General features: G+C 39.4%; 1 protein-coding gene across 1 annotated transcript in view; it reads left to right on the top strand.

Annotated features, from left to right (window-relative positions):
• The first annotated feature begins 1,956 nt into the window (after positions 1-1,956).
• FARS2 (phenylalanyl-tRNA synthetase 2, mitochondrial) overlaps positions 1,957-11,076 on the top strand; it is a 541,603-nt gene continuing 532,483 nt past the window's right edge. Inside the window, exon 1 of the mRNA XM_006888732.1 lies at positions 1,957-2,568. Coding sequence (XP_006888794.1) covers positions 1,957-2,568 — 612 coding nt within the window. The remainder of the gene's footprint in view (positions 2,569-11,076) is intronic.

Genomic DNA, 11,076 nt, shown 5'->3' on the forward strand with positions numbered 1-11,076 from the left:
AGGCCAAATAGGTGGATATAAGGTCTGACAGTGAGGACAAGAGAAGAAACCTTCTTGGTCATTCTAGGGTCAGTGGTTGGATGAGTCAAACACTAAAAGAACTGTGGGAGCAGAACCTGGAAGTTTCCAGATATGGATCCTTGAGAGGAAAGAATAGATAGTCAATGAGCTACTGCATCAAAATATCTCACCTGGAACAATTCTGTATTAGGTATATGAGCATATATCTTTGGGAAGAAGAAATGCTTTCTTTTCTCTCACTAAGGGTGCTGGGCTGGGGAACTAACAGTTTCTCTGTATGACTTTGTGCTCATATGTTGAAGGCTGCATATGTATATTTAAAATTCATATCTATTGTAGTGACAAACTCCTGAGCAATATAGATAGGAAGACATATTTCAGTTGAAGCTCGGTGAAAAACACTTTCCCGAACATCTCTGACTAAATAGCACCATGAATGAATAAACTCAGAGAGGTCCTGGGTATCTTTGAAAACTTCTCATATTACAGCCGTCTCAGACAAAGGAGGTACGCACAGACTTTTAATAAGCAGTTATCCAGACACAATATAGTATAACACGGAGAGTCTCGGTTCTGTTCCTGCGTCAGATGCATCCTAGGTATATGTTTGGTCAACCAGAGCAATATAGTGTAGTTTACGCTCACCAAGATGAGGACTCTGCCGGTATAATGGCCACATACTTTATATATTGTAAATTAGCTTGGTAGATAAGGACTCTGTGTTTTCCAAGATGAAGCTGACTGATTTCATTCTTAGTTAAATATTAGTTGACTACAGAGATTTCAGAGTCAGCTAAAACCTAGCTTTCTGGAAGTGAGGAAAGAAGGTTGTGTTTTCTCCCTAGAATCCTTCACTGGGGTCTTGGCCTTCCTACTTCCTTAGACGTGGTGAGCAGTCTTATACTATGAGACTCTCTCACCTCGTCTGTATCATGAGGGGAATGTGCTGGATGACTTTGGAGGTTACTCTCAGCTCTATAATTTGATGATCGTTTATCTTGGAGCTTTAATTTATTTATTAAAAATATTTTGAATGTGAATGGTGGAATGCAGACATGATGTGTTATTTAAATGATGTGTCCAGATGTGAAGGTGGAACAGACTGCCATTGTCAAAAGTATTTCAAACTCTCTCTTGGTGTAGTCTATCACTTTGTGTAAGATTGATATAAATACATTTTCGAAATTATGAAATAAAAATAGCCACAATTAGAATGGACTTATTTTATTCAGACTGTTCAAGTGAAATGAACATTACTAGCAGTAATGACATTTTGTCATGAACCTTGGGCAGAAGTCAGAATCTCTCCAAGGCAGGCAAAATTTTATACTTACAAGTATGAAAAGTAGGTGTATGAAGAATGGATAGTTTTAGTATATAGTGGAAAGTAAAAGGAAGATACCACATCTAAATATTTGTCTCACATGAAGACTTGGGGACATGTGATAAAGTGAAACAGAAAATCTACAAGAACAGGTATTTATTTATTTTTTTTAAATTTTATTATTTTTGTGTGAGTGTACCGTCAAATCAGATCTGACTGGTACAGGAGGAGACTGTCCCTCCTTCCCCGGCAGAGCATCTAGTGGATTTGAACCGTGTGCCTCTGGGATTGTATTTGCTGCTCCTTGCCAGTAGGCCACCAGAGCTCCCCCAAGAACAGGTATTTAAGTGGTGGAGGACAGCTAACATTGATGGGATATAACAATGACTTGTGTGAGTTTTTAGAGATTATTCCGTAAACATTAAGCACTATCATCACCATTCTGTAATTGGCTCCCCAGGGGACATACAGGTGGTGGTAGTTGGGAGCCATATGTGTCAGTGGGACACTGGAGAGTAAGTAGGAGGCATGAAAAATAGGTTTACATTCCATAATGTGATGCTTATACTTTTTGTGTATACTTTTTATAGATTCTAGAAGAGACCTTCATGATGGTTTGCTCAGCTTTCCGGAGAGTGGCTCAAGTGAGTGCATACCTGGTGAGAACAGTCAGTAGTGTTTCCAGAGGCCATCAGCACCATGCCTTGGGCACACGACCCAGCACTTCAGAGTGTGATACCCAGGGCACTGCAGGCAGCGTGGTAGAGCTGCTGGGCCGAGCGTACCCACAAGACTGCTACACCAACCTCACCAGGAAGGTCATCTCCAAGGTTGGCAGGAATCTGCACAACCAGCAGCATCACCCACTGTGGCTGATCAAGGAGAGAGTAAAGGAACATTTCTACAAGCAGTACGTGGGTCGCTTTGGGACCCCCTTGTTCTCGGTCTATGATGACCTCCCTCCAGTTGTCACAACCTGGCAGAACTTTGATAGCCTGCTCATCCCAGCTGACCACCCCAGCAGGAAGAAGGGAGACAACTACTACCTGAACCAGACTCACATGTTGCGGGCACACACCTCAGCACACCAGTGGGACCTGATGCACGCAGGGCTGGATGCCTTCCTAGTGGTGGGCGATGTCTACCGGCGTGACCAGATCGACGCCCAACACTACCCTGTGTTCCACCAGCTGGAGGCCGTCCGGCTCTTCTCCAAGCATGAGGTGAGGATGGCGGAGCTTTTACTCAAGGACATGGTGTGTGCTTCTTGGTATGAAGCCAGTGTCATCACTATAATCCTTATAACTCTTGCTTTTCTTTTGTGTAGATATACTTAAAGAACTCCTTTGTATAGGCCAAGACTTTATAATTTTGCTTGATTTTTTTGGGTTTGCAATTTGAGACCTTATTAGACTTTTGTCTTCACCTGTCTATCCATGCCTGTTTTCTCAATACAGCAATTTTCTGGGTTATGATGTTTGACTTATAGACAACGCCTACTTGCCCTTTAATGCCATGTAAATTTGTCCCTACTTTGAAAGAACAACCCCTACCCAGAACAAATTGTTCTCATTTGCTGCACCCCCAATAAGAAGTGGAACCCATGGGTATACTTGCCTTCAGAGTCACCCTTAACTGGACACGACGATGCTAACGCCTGAGCCCAGATTACCCTAGTTCTCAGGTAGTGTGGAGTCTGTGGATGGCACAAATGATTAAGTGCTCAGCGGATGAGTGAGACATTGGAGGTCTGAGTCCACCCAGACATACCTCAGAAGAAAAGCTTGGGGAACTGCTTTGAAAACTCTGTGAAGCACAGCTCTTCTGTGACACATGTGGGTTGCCCTGTGTCTAAAGGTAATCAACACTCGACACAACTGTGTGGGTTGGGTTTGGTTTTTTCTTTTCCTTACACAGGTAGTATGTTATTCATGACGTCAAACAATTAGAAAGGAGTAAATTTCTCATAGAGAGGAAAAGAACCAGTGATTATAAATTATCTTTGTTCACATGTTTCTTCCTTACTCTTGGTTTACATGATATGTGAAGATATGTTAATTCTTACAATACTTGAATTATAAATTTGGATAAAAAGAACCTTTTTGACCAGGAAATCTGATCTTATGACCATTCTAAAAACATTCAGCTTCTTGTACCTATTAAATATTAACCAAAGATAGAGAAATATTTTGAGGACAAATGATTCAAATCACTAAAATCTCAGTCTATTAAACTATATTCATGTTAAGATGTGAAATAAACAGAATTAAACCAAGCATCAGAAATGATAACTTGACCCTTTTTACTTGTCTTTCATCTATGTTCAGATATCAACATGTTTCTTAAAACAAGAAGAATAGTTTTAATCACAATGCTTCCCTATCCAAATACAAGCAAAAGAGTTGTTAAAAAAAAAAACCCACCAAAAAACTACCCCAATAGGCTAATATAAGTAACCACAGCTTTGATTTATTGACTAAGTTATATAGTGAGAGACAGCTGAACAGGAATGCCCTTCTGTCCTCTTCTTAAATGTGTCCCAGGACCTGCCATGATCCTATGTATCTGTTGTACATTAGTTTTACCCATGAAGGCCACCCAAACTTGACCTCAAAGGAGATGATATATATGTGAGCAAATAATTGAAGAAGCTGGACTATATGAAGTAGAATGTAGCATGAAGATTGGAGGAAAGCTCATCAACAATATGTGTTATGCAGATAGCACAACCTTGCTTTCAGAAGTTGGATACAAGTTGAACATTTGCCACAGAAGATCAATGACTACAACATTTTATATGGATTATATCTCAACATGATAAAAACAAAAAATCTTACCATGAGACCAATAGGCAGCATCCTGATATACAGAGAAAAGACTGAAATTCTCAATGATTTCATTTTGTTTGGATCCACAATAGTACCCTTGGTAATACCAGTCAAGAATTAAAAATAAATTTTATATTGGGAAAATCTACTGTCAGGGACCTGTTGAAAGTGCTAAAGAGCAATAATGTCAGTTTAAAGACTAAGATCAATCTGGTTCAAGTAATAGAATTTTCATTTGCCTTTTGTGCATCTGAAAGTTGGACAGTGAATAAAGATGACAGAAGTTGTAATGCCTTTGAGCTGTGGTGTTGAGAAGAGTACTGAATATCCCATAAACTGCCAAAAGAACAAACAGATATGTTTTGGAGGAAGTGCAGCCAGAGTGAAGATAAAGCATCATCTTACATACTTTATTCCTGCTGGGAGAGGCTTTTCCTTGGAGAGGGACATGATGCTTAGAAAGGGGGAGGGGTGACAAAAGAGAGGAAACCCCTCAATCAGATGGATTGACCCAGTGACTGCTGCAATGGGCTCAAATGTATCAGAAAGTTTGAAGATAGGACAGAGTAAGACAAGATTCTGATCTGTTGTTCATAGGGTCGGCATGGGTCATACTTGATTCAGCAGCACCTAATAACAAAAACAACTTCTAAAAAATTGCCCCCAAACCCAAGGATGTTTGTCTTGGAGGGGTTACAAGAGTTGAGGATGGTGAAACTATTTTGGGCATGTTGTCAGAAGGAGGCTGTCCTTGCAAAATGACATCACAGTGGGAAAGATGGAGAGTCAGAGAAAGATAAGAATGACCTAAAAAAAAAAGAATGCCCTCAAAAAGATGGATTGATGCAATGTCTGTAACAATGGGTTCAAGTGGATCAGAGGTCATGAGGGTATTGCAGAATGGGGCAGACGTCAGATCTGTAGAGCATTCGGTTCTTAAGAGTTGTACTTGACCTGATGGCACCTAACAACAACATTATAACTTTAATAGATGAAGCAAAAGTTAGGAATTATCAGGTTAATTTGAACTCTTCTATTACCTCTGCCACAGTCAGTGGGTTTACTTTTATGCTCCTCTCAATATCTAGCTTTTTTGTCATCGGTTTATGCTGATCCCTCTCTGACTGCTTATTGCCTTAAATGCAGCAAAGGAATATTATGACATACTCCATCTTGTTATTAAGCAAAAATCTTGGAATAGATGTGCAGCGTTGTGTGAGCTGAACAGGGATGAGAAGATAAATGGGATTACATGCTTGAATATATATAGATCTGGCTATGTATTTCTGCATGTATATGTTCAAATATATCTATGAATACGCTAGAACATACTGGCTTCAAAGTTATACAGACTTCCTAGCTATAACTATCACCTTGAGGGAATGAATCACAGGATCTAAGTAGAACAAGAACACAGTCTTGGGGATTATTGTGTTAAATGAACATTATTTATATATATATATATATAAGCTAAGTGAACAGTATTATCCGTGGACATAGTTCACAAATACCTAAAGGAATGTTACCATAATTTGTCATATGTCTATCATTCTATCTTGTAGCATAATGCATTAGTTATCGTATTGTTCTCCAATAGATCAGTCTCCTGTAAAGATTTACAGCATTGACTCTAGTGCCTACATCCCACTTAAAAGTCTTTTGAATGGATATCTAAGATGCAATTACCTTTCGGTCTCCCTCCAGGGTAGTAGAGAATGAAGATGACCAAAGATGTAAAGAAGCAGTTAAGGCTATTGGGTCATGTGAACCTCCGCCTTTAAAACTCTGATGGAAATCCAAAATCTCTGTATATGTTCACTGAAATTAATAATTTAAAAAACCCCACAAAACCAAAAACCAAACAAAAAAACCCCAAACAACAAAGGAGCTTAAAAAAAACAAACACAGACTCTGATGCCAGGATTACTAAATGATACCTGGTAGCTGTTGCTGGCTATTTGGAAAAAAATTGCAATAGAAGATCCTGGAGAGAGTGGAAGAACGATTATAACAAAACAAAAGCATACATAACATATATTTCTTTTTAAAGATTTCCATAGAGTTTAGTTAGTTCATAATTTATATGCTAGTTTATTTTCTTTTTCCACTCTGGCCAACATGTGTAAAAAGGGAAACTAATTTCAAGTGCAAACAATGTAGTCTTGAACTCACATCCTGAAATGTTCTGTAGGGTTAAGCAAAGTTTCTTCTTGCTTGATACAAATAAACTTTTGAAGGAAAAATGCTCCCAAAATGCCCCAAAACTGTAAAGACTAGGTTTACTACTTTAAGAATGGTGGGACCGTCAAAACTGTGGCTCTTTGTCTTCCTTCAAGTATCGAACTGAACTTATGTCTGTGAAACAACTTTTAGATGTCGTTAGGTGGTGTTTAATAGTGTCTGACTTATAGGAACTCACTATAAACCAAGTGAAACCTGCCAGCTCCTGCACTTTCCTTGCAGCCATTGTTGTAGTCATTGTGTCTATTGAGTTTTCTTCTTTGTTGCTGCTATCTGGTTACTAGGTTGGCTCTCCTGAAAACATGTCCAAAAGAATGTGTGATGAGAAACTACTTCTGAGAAACACCCTGGCTGTATTTATAAGACAGATTGTTTATTTTTTTTTTTTACAATCCTGGGATAGTCAATATTCTTCACCAATACCATAATTCAAAGAGATCAGTTCTTCTTTGATCTTGCTTATTTATTGTCCAACTTTCAGATGAGTATGTAGCCATTGGAAATGTTCTTGTTTAGATTAAGGCTAACCTTAATCTTTAAAGTGACATCTTAGACAAGAATATAAAGTAAATGGTAACATTGGGAGGTAGTACACTCTCATATAGGAGATAAAAAAAAATGAACTATTTGCTCAGAAAAAAAATCTCAGAAGATAGGAAAGGCTAGGAAAGAAAGACAAACGGAAATAAAACAGAGTGGGAGTGGACAGGGTGCTGTTACTGTGTGGTCATTGAAGTCAGCGTCAAAAAACCAAAATGTGTATGGATTGTTGAGTGGCAAACCAATTTGCTCTATAAAAGTACACCCAAGTCATACTCCCTTCCCCTTTCCCTTTCCCCCTCCCTCTCCCTCCTCCTCTTCTTCTCCCTCTCTCTCTCCCTCCCCCACCACATGCACTTGCTCACACACACCCCAAAAGAAAAGAAAAAAACAACCTACAAACCCTCAAACGGATTAAAAAAAGGAGAAAAAAAAACCAAAAACTTCTCAGTGGAATGAAAATAGGCAATTTGTGGAAAACAAAAATAAGATACACACACACACTCACACACTCTCACATGTATGTATACCTACCCTAGTGGTGTAGTAGGTAAAATGCTGTGCTGCTAACTGAAAGGTAAACAGTTGTCGTCCAACTTGTTCTTTTCAGGAAAAAGATGAGGAAATCTCTTCTTTTAAAGATTTACAGCTTTTGAAAACCTGATGGAGAGTTACCATAAATTTTAACATGTTGTTCTTTTTGTTGTTGTTATGTACCATTGAATTTCTCGGGACTCATACATGGCAACCCTCAGTGCAACAGCTCTGAACCCTGAGCCAACCTTATCATATCTGACACACCTAGCTCCCATTACCCTAGTCACTGAATCAGTCCATTTCATTGAAAGTCTTCCTTTCTTGAGCTGTCCCTCCACCCTCCCAAGCATGATGTCCCTCTCCAGGGACTGGTTCCTCTTTGCACCATGACCAAAGTCATTCAGACACAGCTTCAGAATCCTTGCCTCCAAGGAGCAGCTTGGTTTTACCATCTCTAGGATGAACCTGTTTTTTCTCCTAGCAGTCCAAGGTATATTCAGTACTCTTCTCCAGCACCTCAGCTTCAATTCTTCTGTAATTCTTCGTCATTACCCAGCTTTCTGATGTATACCAAGTAATTGCAAATACTATGGCTTGAATCAGGCACATCTAGACTTACATCACTGCTCTTCAGTATTCTAGAGAGGTCCCTTAACAGCAGACTTTCCAAATGCAATTTGTCTTTTGATTTCCTGGCTTTTGGTATCAGTCCTGTTGATTTGGAGCCAAGTAAAATGAAGCTGTTAAAAATCTCAGTTTCTTCATCATCAATCATAATGCTGTCAATTTTCCTAGTGGTTAGAGTCTTTGTTTTCTTGACATTTAACTTTAATCCATATTTAAGGCTGCAATCCTTGACCTTCTGCATCAAATGCCTCAGGCCCTCCTCAGTTTTGGCAAGCAGGGTTGTGTTAATGGATCTTCCTCTAATCCGGATACTACTACATTCCTCCTCATAGGGCCCAGCCTCCTGGATGGTCTGTTCCTCATCTAGATTGAAAAGGTATGGAGATAGGACACATCCTTGGCATACACCCTTCCTGATTTTGTACCATGTAGTGTTTCCTTGCTGTGTTCTGATGATTGCCTCCTGGTCCAAGTATAGGTTTTGCTTTAGCACGATCAAGTACTCTGGGATTCACATTTTTTTTGCAGAGTTATCCTCTTTTTTGATCCGCAAAGTCAAATAAATGTTTTTGCATAGTCAGTTAAACACATATACATATTCTGCTGGTACTCTCTTCTTTCAGTCAAGATGCATCTAGGTATAATGTCCCAAGTATGTATATTGCTGGCATCATAATACATTGTCTGTGTTACTCAGCAATAGATCAGTCTCCTAAACAATGACAGCTGTGGAAACATACATATACATACATGTTGTTGTTTGCCATCGAGTTGAGCACAACTCATAGTGACCCTATAAACAAAATACCTAAAACCTTTCTATAACTATCATTGTTTATCATAGTTTGTAGAGTTTCTAGAGGTATGCTGTTAAGGAAGGATGCCACTCCTGCTTCCAAACCTGTCTTAAACTGGGAGCTTCACCAAATACTGTCCACCATGGGTAATTGTTATGTCATCTGGTTATGGCCAGGGTACCTCAGTACAGCATATTGAATGTCGAGTGCTGTAACACTAAGAAGAATGTTCCTCCAAAATATGGTAACAACCGACTTTTAAATACAAAGGCCCTCTCCAAGGTCTTGTTGACTCTAAACAAGAGGGTTAAATAAAAAACAACCAATATAGTATGTTTTCATTGTTATGTGCTGTTGAGTTGCCTGTAATGTACAGCGACCCTGTGTACAGGAGCGCTGAGCCCTTCCCTGTCTTAAGCCAGTCTCACTAATTCAGACTCACCAATCCCATTGCTGCAGATGCTGTATCAGTCCTTCTCATCTGGGGGCTTCCTCTCCTGGGCTGTCCTTCCACCCTTCTGAGCATGATGTCTTTCTCCAAGGACTGGTCCCTCATGCCCACATGCCCATAGTATGTGAGATAGAGCTTCAAAATCCTAGCCTCCAAGGTAAGACTTGGTTTCATCCTCTGTAAGACAGACCAATTTGTTTTTTTTGGCAGTCCATGATATGTTAAAGACTCTTCTCCAGCACCACAACTTGAAAACATTGATTCTTCTTCTGCCATCCTTAGTCATTATCCAGCTCTCTGAAGCATAACAAGTAGTTATGAAGACCATGGCCTGGATTAGATGCACCGTAGTCTCTAGACTGACATCATTGCTCTTCAGCACTCTGGAAAGGTCCCTGACAGCAGATTTTCCCAATGCAATTTTTCTTTTGATTTCCAGTAGCCATTCCACTGGAGAATCTTGAGCCAGTTTGTGTCTATAAAGCTCACATTACTGGAAACCCTATGGGCAGTTCTACTTTTCCTAAAGGGTTGCTACCATTTGGAATCAACTTCATGTTATGGGTTTCTCTTTATGGTCTTTTATTTGCTGGTTTTTTTTGGGTTTGGTTTTTAATTTAATTTTTTTTTGTTTGTTTTTAAATCGCTGTCTCTCATTGTTCTCTAGTCTGAACTGACTGACTCACAGCTGACCGTCCGTTGGGTCACAAGGCTGTCCATCACACAGTAGGGTATAGTGTATCTTTCTCCCTTGGAGCTGCAGGTAGATTCAAACCCCTCAAAAACAATGCTTCACTACACAATTCCTTATGGAGTTTGAACGTCATCAGAGCTTCCTTTCTCTGTGTGTGTTTGTGTGTGTGTGTATTTACACATATACAAACACTTATATATGTAAGTATATATGAATTGCATCTCAATATCTTGAAACAAAGATTCTCAACAATGGGTCAGTTGGAAGCACCATGATAGATGGAGAAGAGATTGAAATTGTTAACATTTTCATCTTGCTCAGATCCACAGTCAACAGTCTTGGCAGCAGTAGTCATGTAATCAAAATATGAATTGCATTAGGAAAGTCTGTTGTCAGGGACTTCTCCAGAGTGCTGAAGATTAACGATGTCACTCTGGAGACTACAGTGCACCTGATCTAGGCCATGGTCTTTGCAATTACTTATTATACATCAGAGAGCTGGACAATGACTAAGGATGATAGAAAAAGAATCATTGCTTTTGATTTGTGGTGCTGGAGAAAAGTATTGAACATACTAGGAACTGCTAATAAAACAAGCAGATTTTCCCTGTAGAGGATGAAACCATGTTGCTCCTTGGAGGCAAAGATTTTGAAACTCAATCTCACATACTTTGAGTCTGTTGCCAGGATGGTTTGCTATTTGGAGAAGTACATCATGCTTAGAAGAATAGAGGGCCACCATTGTAGGAGAGCAATGTCCTGAATAAGGTAAATTGACACAGTAACTGGGTAATGAAAGTAGGTATTTTGTAGACAGATTGGCTCAGGATAGGGCAGGGTTCATGGCTATTGTGCATAGCATCATTATGAGTTGCAGTTGACTTGATGGCACATGTATTTTTTATAATTTTGTAGGGTTTTTTTTTTAATTTAGGTTGTTTATTTTTCATTTCAATGAACATCTACAGAGATTTTGGAATTCCATTCATTCATTGTTGCACCCTTCTCTGCGTACA

This window comes from Elephantulus edwardii, unplaced genomic scaffold, assembly GCF_000299155.1.
Source record: "Elephantulus edwardii isolate Elephantulus edwardi_28Jun2011 unplaced genomic scaffold, EleEdw1.0 scaffold00071, whole genome shotgun sequence".
Classification (NCBI taxonomy): domain Eukaryota; kingdom Metazoa; phylum Chordata; class Mammalia; order Macroscelidea; family Macroscelididae; genus Elephantulus; species Elephantulus edwardii.